This window comes from Stegostoma tigrinum, chromosome 14 (assembly GCF_030684315.1).
Source record: "Stegostoma tigrinum isolate sSteTig4 chromosome 14, sSteTig4.hap1, whole genome shotgun sequence".
NCBI lineage: Eukaryota > Metazoa > Chordata > Chondrichthyes > Orectolobiformes > Stegostomatidae > Stegostoma > Stegostoma tigrinum.
The window spans coordinates 20,303,940-20,324,485 of NC_081367.1; the positions used below are offsets into that span (position 1 = coordinate 20,303,940).

Sequence of the window (20,546 nt, forward strand, 5' to 3'; positions counted from 1 at the left end):
GAAATAGAGTGCTGGAGGAACTCAGCAGGTCTTTAGCATCTTGGAGATATGGTTAACGTCTCAAATCCAGTGACCCCTGATGTTGCCACACCTGCCGAGTTTCACCAGCACTTTCTATTTTTGCTTACTTGCATGCTCCAGCATCCATAGTCTGTTTCATTTTTTATACCAATAATGTATTATGTATTACTAATCATGTATTCTCTTCCTAATGATATTAAATGAGTTACTCATCACAACCATATTGACCGCGGATGCCTGCAAGCAAGGAAAACATTTCAGATCTCCCTGATCTGTTGGGCTCAGGAGAAATTCAACCAGTGGGCAGGTTGGATGTTTCCATTACAATAGGTTTGTGGGAATTGACTTCAAACAGCTGGCAATAATCAAACAAGCTCAAGCACAATTTCTTTCATGTCGATTATTTTGCTATCAAAAGTGAATTTTTGCAAATTGTGAAATTATCTATTTCACATCATAATATTTGCAAAGGAGCAAGCATATTTCACAAGCATATACTTTGAGGCACTCACTCCTTCGGAATGCATTGCTATATAATTTCTAAATTTGAGAAACACAATCTAGGAACTTCTTGCAAATTTGATTTTCACAAAAATTAACAGCCTAAACATCAATACAGAATGAACAATTCCTGCAATGTCCAAAACAGCAATAAAGTAAAAAAAATTACAGTTCCAAGAAAGGCCCTTTATTCCTTCTTTATTCAAGGCTGCTATTTCTGGTTTGATCAAATCCTGCCATGATTAATAATCAACCTAATTTGGAGGCTGAACACAACATTTCATGCCCAAAGATCTAATTCTTCCTCAACTCAAGCTGCCTTTTAACTGAGTAAAACAGTATTGACTGTCACAGCAGAACAACAATCCCAAGGTCAATAATTGTATCCGCACATGAAATCAGAAAGAGACTGGTGAACTGCAGTACAATATATTCCAATTTACCAATTCCAGCTGCATGATTTATACACAATTTCTCAACTCACTCATACATAAGAACCAGGAGCAGGAGTAGTCCATTCGGCCCTCCCAAGATCCCTCTGTCATTCAATAAGATCATGGCTAATCTTTTTGTGGCCTCAGCTCCACTTACTCATCCTGTCACCATAACCCAAATTCCTTCACTGTTCAAAAAATTATTTATCCTAGCTTCTAAAACATTCAATAGATTCACAATGCTTTGGGTATAGAAGTTCCTCTTCAATTCAGCCCTAAATCTGCTCCCACTAATTTTGAGGCTCTTGTTCTGGTGGAAACATTCTCCCTGCTTTTGTCTTATCTATACTCCTCATAATTTTATGTTTCTATAAGATCCCCCTTTATTCTTCAAAACTCAAATAAACATAATTAAATTGCTCATTATGAATAGGACTTGGGAGAGTTTAGGCCCTAAAATTGTTGAACTTGATATTAATTCCGGAGGGCTGCAGGGTCCTCAAGGGGAAAATGAGGTGCTGTTCTCCCAACTTGCACTGAGCTTCACTGGAACACAGCAGCAAGCCAGAGACAGAGATGTTGGCCAGAGAACGGGGTGGTGTGTTACAGTGTCAGGCAACTGGAAGCGCAGGGTCTTTTATGTGGGCAGAATGTGGATGTTCTGCAAACCGGTCACCCAGTCTCTACTACTTTGGTCTCCTCCCCTACCCCACACACCAGGCCTTGTTATCACATCATCTGCCATTACACAGTGACTCACAATAGGTAGTAACTATCCCCATTAACAGCTCTTCACCCTCCTAGCCAGATCATTATCAACTCCTCGTCTATCCAACTGCTCTGTTCTCCTCTTCTCTTTGGGCTCTATCCCTTCTCCTATCGTTTACTCTCTATCCCATTCCACTCCCTATTTTCTGTATATAAACTAATTTTTTTCCCGACTACCATCAGTTCTGAGGAAGGGTCACCGGACCTGAAACGTTAACTCTGACATTTTCTTCACAGATGCTGCCAGACCTGCTGAGCTATTCCGGCAACTTCTGTTATTGTTCCTGGATTTACAGCTAAATCGTTTATTTTGTTTTTATTTAGACATCGACCGTCATTCCCTGACATTTAATGTCATTACCATCACTCAAATCACCCACAATATTTATCATGCATATTGCCAAATGACCCAGAAAGTGAGTTGGAACTGCCACATGAAACTGAGGTGACTGGAGCAGGGCAGAGGAAAGGATTCTGTGGAAAGTATGATGAAAGGTTATATTATTATTTTTGCAAACTTGGTTTCAAAAGTAGGAGTTAAGAAGTTTTGGATTTTGGTGATATGGAGTCATGATTTTTAAGAATGGATAATTAACTCATTTTTTTCAAATGAGTTAAAGTTAGCCTTTTGAAGATAGCATGTGATGGTAATTAGATGACTGGCCAGCGACCTGGGGGATAATTGCTGGGGTGTTTACAAACTGGAGTTTTTCAACTTACACCAGAGACAGATGGCTAGAGTTCAGAGGGAAAAATTCACTCCAGCAGGAGAGCAGTTTGGTTTTTAAAAGTCTGCGGAATGTCTTCAGGCCATCACTGCTGGAAAGAAGTCTTAGGCAGTTTTAGTGCCCTCAGAATAGTAAAAGACAAGAAACATCAGTAAGTTAGCTCATCATTGAATCTTGGGGAGAGACAGTAACGGAGAAAGAAATGCATCTGGGAAATGCACGGGAAGCTACCAGAAGGAAAAACCTGTAACTGCGTCAGTGCAACAAAACATTTTAAAGCGAAGAGTGAACAATACATCGCTGGGATTTAGTGTCAGTCGAGGATTTTGCTAAGAGAAAAGAAGGCTCAATTTTTTTGCAGGTACAGAGCCAGCACAGAATAAGCCTGTTGACCTGTCAAGTCTGCACTAACCTATCTACCCTAATGTCACTTGTTGACATTAGGTCTTTCTAATTTGTTCTTTTTCTTTACTTCCAGAATCAAAAAATGTAAGTAAGACTCATGGAAAGAAGTTCAGCGACTGACCCATGACAAAATTGTAAAAATAAAAATTATGGGGCCGAAACGTACAAGGGTCTGAGTGCATGGCCTTTGGGGAGATTTGTAGCAGCATTGGATGAGAAGTAACACTTCTCTGCAACTTTTAAGCTTATTACACGCAGGACAGTGATATTTTCACTAGGCACAGTCAAGTTGCCAATTAAGCGAGATTGTCACTCATTAATTACGTTGTGAATGTCACAACCCACCTTCTTAATATTCAGCTTCCCCATTTTACCAATACACCAAACAAGCTACATGTCGAGAAAACTCGATGTGGAAATCAGATTAAGTGGCTGGCGACTTCAGTTTATCACTTATGTTGAGACACAGGACAACAATATTCCAGGACAAACTCAAGGAGCACTGGCCCCATGCATTCAATGTCCACAGATAGAGGGGGTTCTATAACGCGCTTGATGTGTTCATAAGGAATGACGCATTATAGAAAATCACTCTATAGAAATAACAGGGTTTACGGGAAAATGAAAATCACTCAAAATGACTCAAATAATCACTCAAAAGCATAACACAAATGATAGCACCATTTGAACAATTGTCTAATTCCTATGTAATAATGAAATAACTGTAAATTTATCACCTTGTCTTGAAAAAAATGTCAAGATGGCTTGATTGGGGAGGTGGCTCAGAGGTAGCTCTGCTGTTAATGTAGGGGCTGAGGGTTGTCATCATCATCATCATCAACTTCAGGTGCAGTTGTGGTTGCAGGGTCAGGGCAAAAAATACTTAATCCATAAGTGGGTGGCTGTGGTTCATTGTCTTCTGACTGTTTCTTGGAGGTTGGCTTAAAAAAAACACATCCAGTTTTTGCTGCTTTGCCTTCTTCCTTCTTTCATGTAGAAGCAGTTCATAGGGTGCCAAATAAGATCCTACTTCATGAACTGCTACGTCCTGCATTGTAATTGTTGTCCTCCAATAGTTGCAAACGCTTCTCAATTTCCCTCAGCACGGAAGACAAAGCAGATGTGGAAAGCTCTTGTGGCGCTTCATCCTGGACTACTTGAGGAGGAACTCCTTCATCTCCAGCTTCCACTTCTCCTCAGTGACAAGTTGTTGTAGATCAGCTGCAGAGAGGTCTTCACAATGGGACCCAAGCAACTCTCCAACATCCTCACTCTTCACTTCTTCAAGTCCAGTTTGTTTTGCAAGATCAACACAATGTTCTTTGATTCTTGGGACCACCTCTGAAGGATCAAAGCTTTTTAAATATTGAAAAAAAAATCTGGGAGAAACTTCCACCAAAATGCATGCAAGCAGTCCTTACTGACATCGCCTCAGGCCTCCACGATAATATCAACTGCATTCTTGATGTTAAATCTTCCAAAATTGAAGGACACTATCCTTATCTCCCTCAGTTGCTGCAATCAGCCTGTTAAACACACACCTTAAATAATAAACTTTAAAAGTTGCTATTGCAACCTAGACCATGGGTTGAAGGAGAGAGGTTGTGTTTAGGAATAGAAATAGCAATATGATGCTTTCAGAAAGCTCACCAATGATCTGAGGATGGCTTGGTGAGCCAGGATGAAGAGAATCTTGAAATCCAGCTTTTTTTTAAGCGGTAATACTTTCTGAAAACATTTTCTAAAACATCAACTATAAGGTCAGAAAAATAACTTGTCCAGTCATCCAACCTCTTTTGCTTGAGCTAAAGCAGATGCCTAGGGTAAACTTCAGGCAATCTTTCAAGGCCTGAGGGTTGGCAGAGTTGTATACTACCACAAGCTTCAGGCTTAAGTCTGCACTGGCAAGTCTGGAGGTGTGTTTCATTCACAAAAATGTAAGTTCTTGATGGCATTCACTTGCAGTATAAGCCTGTCTCATCCAAATAGAAAATTTGATCTAAGTTGCAGCCTTCTTCTTTATGTTATGAAAAGCATAGTGGTTCTTAAAACCGGGAAACCAGCCACTGCTAGCACAAAGGGCAGGCACATCTGCAAGATTTTCAGCTTGTTTGGTTAGATCTTCATAAATTGATAAGGTGTTCTCTTTTATGGTGAGATGGGTGGTCCCAGACTGCTTTTTCATTTGATCTTCTATCAATACAATTAGAAACCGCTCCATCTCCTCAAATTCCTTTGTTCATGAGCTCACAGATTTGCTAGCACTCAGACTTATTCCTTCAATATAGCTTGCTTTAATCTTTTCTGCATTGTCTCTAATGGTGCGTAAGGGAGGTTCCTTCATTCCTGTTGCACAAGCAAAATCACATGTTCTCTCATTACGTTCAAAACGCTTTCCAACATCTAGCTTCTCTTCCAGCTTTATAGCCTTTCTTTTACATACACCACCCACAATTTTACCACCAGGGCACTTCTTGTTATCGTTCTTAACACCACGTCCTCGCATTTAGTGGATTACAAGGCAGTATTGTGCAGTACCTCTCACAGAAAGCATGAAGATCCTTGATGCCAGGCCGGGGACTCTTTTGGGGCATGCTCAGGACAAAACCCATGAACCGATCATGTAATGTTGATGTTAGAATTGTGTTATAGCCAATACAAAGATCGCCTTTAACAAATACCGTTCCCCTATTCATCACGTTATAGCCAACTCACGTTGCCAGAATACTCATTATAGGAGAACACCTTGTATTGGTTTCTTGCATGTATCAGCCCCTAAGAACCCTCATGGCAAATCTCTGATTTGTTTCTTAATTCTATCTTGCTGTTTTGTGTAAACAGATAGGCATGAAGCTCGCCATGGTAGCCAGTGGATCTCAGTCAAGGGGGATAGCCATCTCTCTTCACAGTAAGTCAGGGCCACCTATGACACCAGTCCAAGGGCTTGAACACAGTCAGTCAGCAACTTAGATGGACAGAGTCAGGATCCTTTGCTGACAAAGGGATGAGGAGCTGAATTCGGGGAATTCCATCATCTGTTTGTACTTGCTCTGCTCCATTTAGGACTGTCGTCCTCCTGGAATGAGTCACAGTCATGTATTATGGGGATGGAAGTGGTTGGCCCAGCTGTTGCTGGGTGCAGGTGGGGAGATGTCATGTGAGAGAGAGGGCAGTCCCGAGGGCATGCTGGTTAGTGTTGTTAAGAACTGGGTGGGTGAGAGTTCATGAGGAAGATAGTGCAAGCAATGGTAAGAGAGGTACAGTATGATCTTTAGTTGAAGGTGGTTACCACAGCAGAGATAGAGAGAGTGCGAGGTATCAAAAGATGATGGCACTTCTGCTGGGGGATTGGAGGAGAAAGTTGGCTGTCTTTCTACCATAGTGGGCATTCCTCCAAGCTGATGAGAGTGCACTAAGCTGAGTAGCAACCTCAGGTCAGGCCACCGTGGTCTGGTGTTGAGGCCTGTTGTGCTGGTCCTGGGGTAAGACTATGTCCCATGTGCTTCACCGCAGCCAACTGGGTTTCAAGGTCCCTGCCCACAAAGCACAGTGCTGAATTTCCCCTACCTGGGAATAACCACAGTCATGTATGGCAGCTCTGGGCGAATAGTGTTTGCCTGGGTGCTCAATAGCCTTTTAAAAATGACATGGATGCGAGTGAAGCCAGTCAGTTCCAAATAATATGGCAATGAAAAGTTGTTCTGGGAATGGTTCATGGTAAGATGGGGGCAGAATCAGACATGAGAGATGTCAGAGGGGCAGGGTAAGTAGTCATTGAGAGGAGTTTGGTAAGATCTGGTGAGAAACTGCTGGAATCGGACTTGTCCAGTCCTACCATCAGCCGCGATCAGAACAGATTGCTGACTGTTTCCAGTCTGCAAAGCTACAAGCCAGGAGTGTCGCTAAATACCTTTCACTTCGCTGGATGAATGAAATACCAACATCAGTCAAGAACATCATCTAACAAAATGCGACCGTTTTGATTGGCACATCATCTGCCATCTTCAACATTGTTTCCCTCCAGCACTGATGCAGAAGGACAACGGTGTGTAGCATCCATCAAATGCCCTGTAGCAACTCACCAAGGCTCCTTTGACAGCAAATTCCAAACCCACAACCTCTACCTCCTGGAAAAGGCAGATGCATGGAAGTTCCAACACCTGGTAAGACTCTCACCATCCTGACTTGGAAATGGAACACCATTTCTTCATTGCCCCGGGTCAAAATCTCAACAATTCCTTCCTAACAGCACTGCAGGCAAAAATACAACCCAACCCACAACGGACTACAACAGCTCAAAATGACAGCTCACCACCACCTTCTCCAGGGCAGTTAAGGGCTGACAATAAATCCTGGAATAGGCAGTGGAAAACAACTGAGAAAATCCAGAGAGATCGGGGTGGGGGGGTGGGGTGCGGTGGGCGGTAGTTAATGCAAACCTTTTGTGACTATCAGGACATGCAAATAAATCATGCACTTTTGAATTATTGCCAGACTGATGTAAGAAATGTTAACGCAAATGATTTAGTCATTTTGTTTCTGCTTTTAGGACTTCACTGTGCCCAAATTGGTCACTGCATTCCTGCATAAAAATAATTTCAATTTAAAATTCACCTTCAAGGTGAATTGGTACACCCTAAAATTGTGCAAAATGCTGCGTAAGTGCATGTCAAAACTGTGATGGTGAAGTACTTTCATGCAAGTGACTGGCATCTAAAGTACTGAAGGGCTAAAATACGGTCTGAGTTGATTCAGCTGAGTGCTGACTTGTATGGACGATGGGTGAAGGATGGTTGTTACCATAGGGTCTGTGGGAATGTTGTTCTGAAGAAGGATGACAGGTGTGACAAACATTTGACAAGCAGCACTCACTCTGGTATGCAATTTGGAAATTTGCACCATCTAGCTTCTCAGTAAATGAAAGGAGAATTGGAAGTGGGGTATGCATGAGCTCAGTTGGGGCTATCAAGAGATGCAAATACATAGAAATAAGGGCGTCACATCTCAATGGCAGGATTCGGAATTCACCATTCAATTGAGGAGGGAGAGAAAAAAAACGAATTGGCAAGTAATTTTCATGTCATTGTGAATTTGATATCTTTCATTCTGACTATTTCTCATGCCACATCAGGGAGGGGACAATTCTACACTATCTTTCAAAGAGTCTGTAGCCCTGCACATTTCACACCCTATACAGGATGGTGGCAAGTGGTTTGAACAGCGCAGAAAAATACATTAAAACACAATGGCCTAGAATGATTTCTGCAAAATTGTGCTGGTGGTTTTCGCATAATTCTGCAGATATGGCACAACCGATGCAAAAGGTCAGGAAATTTGCTTCTGTATTATATTCTGCGATCAAAGGCACTATAATTTTTTGAGGTCAATTTAAAAAGTGCTCAAAAATGTCAGTACTTTGGCCTTTTGACCAGAGCTGAAAAGCTACAGGGTTTTCTTTCAGAAGGCAAGGTGGAGGGCAGCAGAAACATGGATTGACCTAGGCACTGTTAGATGATGGATATTACAGAACAGTTGCAGGAGAGCTACAATGAATGTGAGAGGCCAGTGCAAGACCGATGAGCATGGTGAACCGTGACAACACATTTCCCTGGCAGGAGTCACGACTGGCAGCAGCAGCTTGAAGCAAGGCCTAACCATGAACCCATCCATAAAAATGGGATGAACTAATTACCTTTGGGATTTTCCACTGATTATGTTCATTAAGGAAGTTGCAAGCTTCAATCTTTGGACACAAGAATACATTTTGAAAGCATATGAATGTTTTTGCTTGATTTACTAAGGAGCTTGTTATCATTCCCCAATCTAAACTGCAAAAATTTTTGCATAATTTTAAAAAATAATTTTCAGTAGTTTGAAACTGGGTTACTCTCAGGCATGGTTAGTGTGTTTAAAATTTGTTTTGATGGTGAAACTCATTTTCAGCCATACTCAAAATTTGCTATCAATCTGAAGTAGATTGAAAATTATTTCTAAGCCAGCAATTTTGAACAAGCTATATTTATGGAGAACCTTTAACGTGATGGAATGTTCCACACTATTTAACAGGAACATTATAGAACAAAATATGACTACCTGACACAAAGGAGATATTAGATCAAATGGTCAAGGTAGGTCTAAAGAAAGTCTTAAAAGGTGGCAGGCAAGGCAGAGGCAGAGAGGAGTAGGGAGGGAGCTTTAATCTAGGCAACAAAAAATCACTGATAGTGGGGCAGAGATAATGGGAAATACAGATGCTGGAGAACCCAAGATAACAAAGTGTGGAGCTTGGTCAGGCTAAATGATGGATAGAGAAAATTATTTTTGGGAGTTGCAAATCTTGGAAATAATTTGTCAATGGGTTTCTTTACACTTGGGCCATGATATTACATGCAGTACTGGACCTAAACAAACATTTCCATCTGAGGGAAGCCACAGTATTGAGCTAACCTTATTTACACATCCCCAGCATAAATGGCAATACAACAAAATGCTCCCACTTTGCAGTGTAATGTAATTTGGAACATGTAGATTTTCTGAGAGACGGGAGAGGAAATCTGAGTGACCTTGGGAGATTGACAGTAGGCCAAGCAGCATCTTAGGAGCACAAAAGCTGATGTTTCAGGCCTAGACCTTCATCAGCATTTAAGCATCATTGAGGAAAGATGATCAGTTGTCTGAAACATGATTACACCATTGTTGAAATGTTTGTTTAGGTCCAGTACTGCATGTAATATCATGGCCCAAGTGTAAAGAAATCCATTGACAAATTATTTCCAAGATTTGCAACTCCCAAAAATAATTTTCTCTATCCATCATTTATCCTGACAAAGCCTACCTGTTAGTTTTTCTTTAGAATGTGATATCTTGTGTTTTGGGTTAAATTTCACAGACAGCAGTATCTCTGTTTCTGATGAAGGGTCTAGGCCCGAAACATCAGCTTTTTTGCTCCTAAGATGCTGCTTGGCCTGCTGTGTTCATCCAGCTCCACACTTTGTTATCACTGACAGTGGGGCAATTATGATTGGGAATGCACCAAGAGCAGTGCACATATTAAAAGGTTGTGGGGTTGGAGGAACTAAAGAGATAGAGAGAGACAAGGGCACAGAGGGATTTGTAAACAAGGGTGAGCAATTTAGAATATAGATATTGCTTAACTGGGAGCTAATGTAGATCTGAGAGCACAAGCGTGAGAGGAGACCAGGTCTGACCGATAGTTAATATTAAAAACGGGCCACAGGGTTTTGGATAACTACAAGTTTAGGGTGAAAAGAATGCAGCCAGGAATGCTAGCTCTAAAGGCAATAAATGCACAGGTGAGAACTTCATGACAGAAAAGCAAATATTTCTAAATTATGCCGGATTGCACTTGTTTATGACAGATTTTAGACTGACTGATACACAAGTGAATTTAAGCAGAACTCAGGAGAAGAAAGATATATCCATATATTTTGCAGTGTTGGGATTCAACTTGAGTCAGATGCAACAACTGTACCAAATGAGACTGTCTACTCATATTTTTTTGTGTACACCTATAGTAACACTTGTTGCTAGCATCAAACTATATGATGTAATTCGTTTTGTCATAACACTCTTAAAAAAAAATTCTGCATTTAAGCATCGTTGAGGAAAGGTGATCAATTGTCTGAAACATGATTACACCATTGCTGAAAGGTTTGTTTAGGTCCAGTACTGCATGTAATATCATGGCTCAAGTGTAAAGAAATCCGTTGGCAAATCATTTCCAAGATTTACAACTCCCAAAAATAATTTTCTCTATCCGTCCTTTACCCTGCCAAAGCCTACTATTTGTTCTTTAGAATGTGGCAACGTGTGTTTTGGGTTAAATTTCACAGACAGCAGTATCTCTTTCCTACTCAAGCAAATAAGTAGTTTTCTTCATATTTGAGCTTCCAAACAAACTTTCTTTCAGAGTAAATTCTAAATGGAGCATATTTACATAATATAACTTGAAGAGCTGCACAAATTGCATTCATTTACGGAGGATTTTTTTGTACATTACAAAATCATACAATGATTTACAATTATGCTAATATAAATAAATAGTGAAAATAATTGCATTTTTCATTATTAGGTTAAGTTTAATAATGGGTTGATTTCCATAATGTTGAAGGTGCCCCACCAAACATAAATGTACATCTAATTTAATGTGCAATGCAAGAGCAATCTTTGTGAGTTACACTATGCCTCACAACAGTAGCATCCTAAAATCTAAACCAGATGATTCCCACAGTCATCACAAAAGTTAAAAATGTTATAAAAGTAAACAAAATCCACCAACTCACTTTTTCTTTTCAGGCCCAGATTGACAGGAAGCACACATCAGATTTCTGTACTTAATAAGTATCCTTTTGCCATTTATTACAGGTAAATAGACTCTACAGGTAGACCATTATTAACTGTCGGCAGTAACTGTCGTTACTGGTTAAAACTCTAATCCCCTGCCATTCAAACACATTCATGGACAGGAAGAAAAGTCATGGGTGCTACGGGCAGATGAAAACCTGCGAGACCAGTGAGGTGGTCTCTGTTCTCAGGATTAGATTAGATTCCCTACAGTGTGGAAACAGGCCCTTTGGCCCAACAAGTCCACACTGCCTCTTGAAGCATCCCACCCAGACCCATCCCCCTATAACCTACACATCCCTGAACACTACGGGCAATTTTGCATGGCTGATCCACCTAGCCTGCACATCTTTGGTCTGTGGGAGGAAACCCATGCAGACATGGGGAGAATGTGCAAACTCCACACAGACAATCACCTGAGGCTAGAATTGAACCTGGGTCCCTGGTGCTGTGAAGCTGCAGTGCTAACCACTGAGCCACCGTGCCGCCCAGGATCTGCTGAGATAGCTTGTGCTGATCAGAACACTGCTCATCAGTCTGCCTTCCTTCGACTTTCACTGGTTTGTCAGAATACTAATAAGAAGTCTCTGACTTATTAATTAAAAGTCATAGCTTACAACAATTAAAGGAAAAATAAACCGGCTGCCTTCAGGGCTCAAAGTGCATTTTGCTGCAGAGAACAGCCACAGCTTCTGAGCTGTTCGGGATCTGATTGCCTCAGTCAGTATGTTGTTTAGACCTTTGTTACTGATAACTGTTCACTAGCTCACAGCCTCATCAGGATCTTGCTGTTAGCTAAATCTCCATTTGGACAAATCCTTTGGTTCTGATTCATCTACTAGCTACACTTCAACTACTACCGGAACCAACAGTTCAGTAAACATAGTGTGTCAGGTTACTTGCTTTCAGAAAAATACAGTAACCCTTCAACAATCCTTCACTTTAAATATAAAGTTCTTTACTCGTAAAATAAGACAATCTGGGTCTTCACAGTTAGAAATGCTAATCTAAATCCTTGAATCATTTTGATTAAATTATACCATTGCAGTTGAATGCATTAACCTAAATAAACAGTTTATCATTCTAGCTCACAAAAAAGGTGAAAATTATTTCATTTTAAATACAAAAACTTTTGCCTCAGGCTTTTGTTTTTCTTTCTGAAAGTGCTGCAAGTTTATGTGATTTATAAGATACAGCCAGATCACATTACATTGACTATCACAAATGAGATTAAATCCTCCAGACAACAACAGAGTCAATGGAAGAAGTGGAACACAACAGAAATCTGAACTAAATAGATCCAGAAGGAAGACAGTCAGTTAGAAAAGGCAATAGTACACTAAGTTGTATTAACTAGATACCCTTTCAAGATGTTGTAGGTGAAATATGTGGGAGTGGGATGTTAAAAAAGGTGTTTACGTATATACCATAAATTGGCCCACAGTCAATCTGGCTTTGATTCAGGTAAGGTTTTCAAAGTCTCCAACAAATTATGAAAGATTGGATAATAAATTTAAACTATTCAACCTTTGTTTTAAAAGAAGTGAAGCACATTAAAATGGGGAATCCCTAAATTATCCATGGGAATGTTATTTCAAGCTTAATTAGCTGAAGCTACTGGGTTATAAAAATATTTCAACGTTCTCAAATTTTAATGATCTCTTAACAAAATGCTAAAATATCCTGTTAGACAAATGTTAACATGCAGCATTAGAACCAGCCTAGCTTGAATTCATTAACGAATTGCAGCCACAAATCTGTAGCTGAATACATATTATCCTATTAATTAAACATATCTGACAGGTCATAACACGAGACCAAGGACGAAGAAATACCTTGAAACTATTGATATCAACAGCACTACACTAATTACATTCAGAGACTCGAGCTATATTCGGTCATTAGGAATCAACTAGTTGTGTAAGACTAATCTATTTTAATGTCTCAGAAGCCAAGGATATTAGTGAGCCTTGTAATGATGTAAATTATTATTGATGACATCAATAGTATTGTAATTATTCTTGCTATTTTCATACAGGTGTCAAATTAGCATCAAATGGCTATCCCTGTTAATGGCAAAGTGATCAATTCAATTGAGTTTCTCTCTAAATGCACTTCATAAACCTGCACAGTTTTTTAATGGCTACACTAATGGCCTTGTAGCCACAATTGCAAATTATAGGTCATCCAACCACAAATAGAAAGTATTCAATGACATTGTAAGTATAGGTGAACATGTCGCACAACCAAGATCACAGAATTTGCCCTGGAAGATTCCAAGCACGTTAAAAAATGCTTACTTTTTGTTCACATTTTCCCCTCCTCGAGTTGCTACTGGAAAGTCTGCAAATCTGTTTGTTTCTCTCAAACTCAAGGTGGAAATATTTCAGAGGGATAGAACAGAGTATTGTAAGATGTCAAAGAATCTGTACCATGGTTATCTATCAGTGGTGCTGTAGTTTCAGACACAATGAAATATAACAGGCGCAGTAATAAGGTTCAGTTCTCCAAGATGACTAATGACATTTCAACTCACCTGCATAGCGCACAGGTGCATCCTTGTCCAGTGCAACCAGGGGTGGATCCAGAAAAACTGTGTCATTGTTTTCTGTTATTGTACCATGGTAGGATGTTTCAATCCATGGCTTGTGTTTGTTTACTATAAACAAAAATGGTACAATTAGTAAAGTGTGAAAACAGTCTGTATCAATACAGATACAATTCAAATATATAATACTAAATAAATGTTTTCAAATCCTAAACAATGGTACCAGCCAAGAGCATTGGATTCACAAATTAATCGACTACATTTGGTGAAAAATATTTACTTTGTTTTCTGCTCAAGTCATACCTCTCTTCCTCTGTCTCATATTCTGCTCTTTTGATTTCTAATTTTAGGATTCCTACACTGAGCTACTTGTTTTATTATTCTGGAATACTGATTCTGCTGTTGTCATTAACAGTGGCACTGAAAATATCGTGGAACAGATTAATACTCTGCTGGTCAATCCAGTTACAGTGCACATTTTCTGCGCCTGCTTGTGATGTGGATTTCCGCTAAGTGAGTGTGTCATCAAAAATTGAAATCAGAGTCTTTCTGGGTTTTAATAATCAGAACTCAACAAAGCTCATGCTAAGCCATTTTTCTTAAATGTTAAGGGCAACAGATGCATGGGAACACCATCTACAAGCCTCCCTCTAAGTCATGCACTGACCAGTTTGGAAATATATGCTAATTTGTTCACAGTTGCAGGTCAAAATCCTGGAAGGCCTGGTCTGACAGCACTGCATCTATATTGCATGGACTGCAGCCCTCCCAAGCAGTAAGTATTTCATTGTCATTTTCTCAAGGACAATCACGAATAGACAATAACAAGTACCATTGCCAGTGATGCCCTCATCCTATGAAAGAATATTAAAAAGAAACCAAATCCTTGAAACAAACTGGCTTAGACATTTGTCTGACTTTAAATTTGCTAATACTGCCAAAGTGGGTCTCTGCAGTGTACCTTGGATCTCAAGTAAACAACATATTGCTCGGATACATCATTTTGCAGTATTTTGCTGTGATGTCATTGCATAACTATAGAAGTATTACTGCTGTGCAAAATTTCACAAGAAATTCTCTTTAAGTAATAATGTGACTTCAAAACATTGCATTGTTACCAAATCCCCAATTATTTCTCACATATTGAGGCCTGCCACAGATAGCTTTATTTACAATGTACAATCTTCAGATCCTTATTACAATAATCACAAATATATTTCAACCTGAAAATTCAAATTGCAAGATTAGTTAGAATTTAACAATTTAAGTTGGCATTGGGTTACATTTGATAAAACATACTGTTCTGCTCGTTAACACACTGTTAATGTTCACCGTAAAATTTTCAAAGGATAAGAGTTAATCCTACTGCATCCTAGAAAACACAAAACCATTGAGAAGTCCGATCCATTTAACTGTCAAATACAAATAATTGTCCAGTACATCAAGAGATTTGGAAACAGCGAAGTGTTAATGGGCCATCTCTTGTTTGATTGGGATGGTTTGTACAAAACATCATGTAATTATCAAAGAGTGATAAATATCCAGATGTTGTTACAGATTACTAGCGTGAATTTGGTAATTGACTTCAGTTCCCTACACATTAACCTCATTAGTGAATTAATTAACACATTGCCATTGCGAGGTCACATAATAAACTAATATAAATTCAGGATGGCTGCCACACTAATACCATCTGGCACAATACTGAGCCTGGGCACTACAGTGTCAAACATATCAGTGGCAGTATTGACCCGGTTAAGTTAATATCCGGAATGTGTAGGATTAGTTGACATTTTTCATATCAAATTAGAACGGTGATTTATTTTCTCCATCTTTGTTCTCCACTTTTCCCTCAAGGAATATTAATGGCTGTTAAAGAATTCACAAAAATGATGAAAGCCCAAATAAAACTTTGCCCGAGTGGTCATTCTTCAACTACGTACTGCTGAGCTACTTGTCAAACCCAGTCTTGATGTACCGTTCATCTTGCAGCTCATAAAATTTAATTCAACCAGCACTGGATGCATTTTTGTGACTTTATTTTTGCTCTATGTTAATTTATTAAAGCTTGCAATGCGAAGAGTGGGATGAATATAGGACAATCTGCGCCATCAACAGAATGTTGTACATGGGTTCAGCAGCAAGTCAGGCCCTTTAAAAAGATCCAATACTGTCCTTCTTGCAAAGATTCTTGTGACGCATAACCGACAACACTTCATAAGATTCGACATTGACATTTCACTTTTTTTGTCAATTAATTAAATCAGGAGATTTTCATGTGAATTTTAAAAGCTTTCAGCCCACTCATAAAATATCAATAGACCTACTAATCTATGATTGAAGATACTGTTGTAATGATAAATAGATGATTGGTCAAGCATGTAATAATCCTATTGTTTGCGATTCAAAATCATTTTTCCTGAAATGATTTCCATGAGCAGTGCTGGGGCATAGTTTAAAAATGATACATTGAACGAGATGTGGTTTGCTGGAGATTATACTTCCAAATGGCATCTCACAAAGTAAATGAAAACTCGAACTCCTGCCTTACTGATGCAATATATTCATACACAATGAAATATTCCTGTAACACCTCGAAAAATTTCGACTCTGCACAAAATAATAAAACTTTATTAAACGCTGCAACAGATGAGATCTGGATCAATGTTGAGAGACAAAAACAAGCACTATTACTTCTGTGTATTTGTGCATAACTCTACCCACGTTCCTGTCACCCTGCTTTTAAGATGAAGGCAATAAATTCAGGGCAGTATATTGTTTACGAACAAAAGGGTCTGTTAATATGAATATTTTGTGATCACAAAGGGAGAATTTGTTGATAGCCCACATACTACTTAAAACATCAGAATTTAGGGCTCTTGTCGTACAATGGTAGTGTTCATTATTTTGAGCCAGAAGGACTGGGTTCAAGCCCCACCTGCTCCAGAGCTGTGTCAAAATAGGTTGTTTAAAAGACCCAGTTTTTCTTCTACAAAAGCAATAGGAAATAGATTGCTAATGTTAGTTAACACAAACCACTAAATGCACATTTGGCACCAATAAACAGAATTAAATGTGGCAAACACATTCGAAGACAAATAACAACACTGCTTGTCAAAAAAAAACTTATTTCTAATTTTTGAGTTCCAATTAAATTTTAAGTAACTGACAAATTTAGTCCACAACAGTTCTTTCAAATTTAAGCAAATGGGATTACTATACCAATATTACAGTAAGCCTAGATACCTGCATTGCTGAAGAACCACTGTGATAATTAGCTTCTTAATGTCATATGGACATGAAAAATTTAATTGTGTACAATGGATATCTCAAAATGAATTACAGGGCATTAATCCTGTCAACTCCAGATAATATCATGAGCTCTGATAGTCAAACTTCAGCTGTTTATAATCCTCTCAATCAAAAAATTGAATTGTTGCCTTCAACTCACTTTGTGACAGCAGTTGAGGTTGAGAGGAATCAATCTGACTTTGTTTTTAACTGCTAAAAAAAGTCTGATCATTTTAACAAAAGATTTTTAAATGGTGTATTGGTGAAGTTCAAAGATTACCAAAGTGTGGCATCACTACAATTAATTTCAGCTCCATTGCTTGAAGAGCTAGAAAAAGTAAAAGGTGACTTCCTACTCGAGCTCCTCATTGTTATAAACATACTTTTCCTGGATTATCTAATGGGGAAAGCATCCTACCCCTCCCTCATCAAAAGGATGATCAACAACTGCTGTCTACACTCTGATAAAAATAGCTACACAGATTGAGGGTAATTACTTGATTTCAAAAAGTATGATCCTAAAGCTCACTGAACCAAATGACATCAAGACAGTTTAATGAGCTCATCTGAGATTGTTACAACTTGAGTACAAGTAATTTTAAAGAGCAATATATTGAAAAGCTGGCATTCTTTAAGAGGATTATTTAAATACATGGTTCTAAGTTAAGCATTGGTAGATTTGGATTTTCTACTGAGCTGAACTGGAAGAATCATCATCTTCATTCCCATCTTTTGTTCTTTTCTGCCATTTATCCCCAAAATCTACTTGCTTCCAAAAAAATTCCTAATCACATTTCAGTTGATACCACATTTTATCTTGACAAATGTCTCATTCCATTTTCACAATTATCGTTCTGCATGTAGAATGTACCTTTTAAAATCTTTTCCTTGTCATGCCAGTGAAGGTGTGTAGCTGCCCTTCAATAATGCTACGACAAAACCTCCACCACATTCTGGCAGCAGCTACTTGTGGACTAATGGGCTTTTGTTTCACCTGCACTCTCTCCAAGGACAGTGCCATCAGTCTTCAAGAATATAATTGATATGGCATCTCAGTATCTTGCTTTAATTTGTAAACAACTGCAATCCATAGACTATGGTAAGTTTTCAACATGAAAACACTGCATTGTATGTTACTGGCCTAACTGGACTAGAAAGATCTCAATTCAATCAATAGCTACTTCAGGAAGCATTAGGGGCAATTTATATTTCTACTTCAATGGTCTGCCCCAGCTACTATTAAGGGAGTACAATTCAGCACCCGATGCTCCTCCTCCTTGTAATCTAGCAATCTCTACAGAAATGAAATGATAATTACACAACATAAATGTTTAGTGTTACATCTCACAGCTGGTACACGACAAACCTTTAAGAGACCTGCTCACAATATTGTCACTGCATTTCAGCATGTTACCTGATGCTGTAAAGATCTCAGTCTCCATTTTAATGGGACCACTCATAACTTGACATGATAAGGGAGGCGTGCAACAGCTTGTAACTGAATTAGTCAGTACACGCCCAGACACCGCATCGCATGCGATTATAATACATGTAGATATCAAGAGGTATTATAAATGTCTATTGCATCTTTCAACCTTACTTTCCCCAAAGAAATGAGTGGCACAATGGCTCGGTGGTTAGCACCGCTGCCTCATAGTTTCAAGGACCCAGGTTTGATTCCACCCTTAGGCAACTATCAGTGTGGAGTTTGCATATTCTCCCTGTGGGTTTCCTCCCACAGTCCAATAATGTGCAGATTAGGTGAATTGGTCAATGCTATAGTGCCCAGGGATGTTTAAATTAGGTGGAGTATCTGTGGGCAGAATAGCTTGATCCCACACTCTGTGGATTCTATACTATGAATTCAATCTTTATTATGCAAGCATTGTCTCATCAGGTACAAATATTCTGAAAATAGAAGTCTATCACAACACATAGCAGTTCATGAGGGCAAATCAATATGCACTTCTCTGCTATCTTTAAACATTAGCTCTATCTGAGCACGTTCAGTAGAGAAAATAAAAAGATAAAAATAAATCCACTGCAATTGTGCCAGCCTCAGGTTTAAAGATTTTCCTTGGATAATCTCCCAGGAGTAATCTTTTAGTCTAATTAAGGAAGTGTACATATTGCCTAGTATTACATGCCCAATTGCAATATTCACGAGGCATTAGCTAAGTTTCTTCAAATTAATTTTTCTGTGACACTAACCTCTGAGGTCAACGCGTGGCAGCAGTGCCTGGAACTGGACGTGATTGGTATGTGCAGGACCTCCACGTGGCTGCATGCCAGTGCAGCTCAGAGAGAATATAATGCCCACTAATGTTTAAGTGAGAATAGAAAATCCTTGATTACAAAGGTTAGCCTAGCCAGAAATGCCCACATCCCGTGAAATCACGGAATCATACAGTTTAGGGAGACCCTTCAGCCCATTGAGTCTATTCTGCCAAAAATACTCTAACACTTACGCTAATCCCACTTTGCAATTTTTGGCCCATTGCCTTGAATGCCATGACATTTCAAGTGCTCATCCAAGCACTCACAGAGTCATGAAGTCATGCAGCACAGAAACAGGCCCATTCGGTCCATGCCGAACATAATCACAAAATAAACTAGTCCCACGTGCCTCCTCCTGGCCCATATCCATCCAAACATTTCCTATTTATATATCCATCCAAATTTCTTTTAAACATTGTAATTGTACCCACATCCACCACTTCATCAGGAAGCACATTCTACACGCGATCCACCCTCTGCGTGAATACTTGCCTCTCATGTCTTTTTTAAATGTCTCTCCTCTCACCTTAAAAATGTGCACTCTTGTCTTGAAATCCCTCCATCCTGGGGAATAGACAAACACCATCAACTCTATATATGTACCTCTCAGAAGTTTATAAACTTCTGTCAGGTCACCTCTCAACCTCCTACGCTCCAGTGAAAAAAGTCCCAGCCTATCCAACCTTTCTTTATAACTCAAACCTTCCTGGTAAATCTCTTCCAAATCTTCTCTAGCTTCATAATATCCTTCCTATAACTGGGAGACCAGAACTGGACACAGTGTTCCAAGACAGGCCTCACCAGTGTCCTGTACAACCTCAACATAACATCCCAACTCAAAGGACTGAGCATTGAAGGACAATGTGCTAAGTACCTTTTTAAACATGCTGTCTATATGTGACAAAAACTTTAAAAAATTATGCAACTGCACCCCTGGGTCCCCTGCTCTATAACACTATCCAGGGCTCGACCATGAATTGTATAAGCAGTACCCTTGGTCGTTGGACCAAATTTATCCAGATTGAACTCCACCTGCCATTTTTCAGCCCATTGACCCATATGATCAAGATCCCCTTGTAATCTTAGAAAACCTTCTTCACTGATAATGGGAACTGCAGATGCTGGAGAATCCGAGATAACAAAGTGTAGAGCTGGATGAACACAGCAGGCCAAGTAGAATCTTAGGAGCACAAAAGCTGACGTTTCGGG

At 39.3% G+C, this 20,546-nt stretch overlaps 1 protein-coding gene across 3 annotated transcripts in view; it reads right to left on the reverse strand.

Moving 5' to 3' along the window:
* LOC125457973 (calsyntenin-2) overlaps positions 1–20,546 on the reverse strand; it is a 493,448-nt gene that overhangs the window by 277,907 nt on the left and 194,995 nt on the right. For all 3 annotated transcript variants that reach the window (XM_048542802.2, XM_048542800.2, XM_048542801.2), the window contains one exon: positions 13,758–13,880. In XM_048542802.2, coding sequence (XP_048398759.1) covers positions 13,758–13,880 — 123 coding nt within the window. The remainder of the gene's footprint in view (positions 1–13,757; positions 13,881–20,546) is intronic.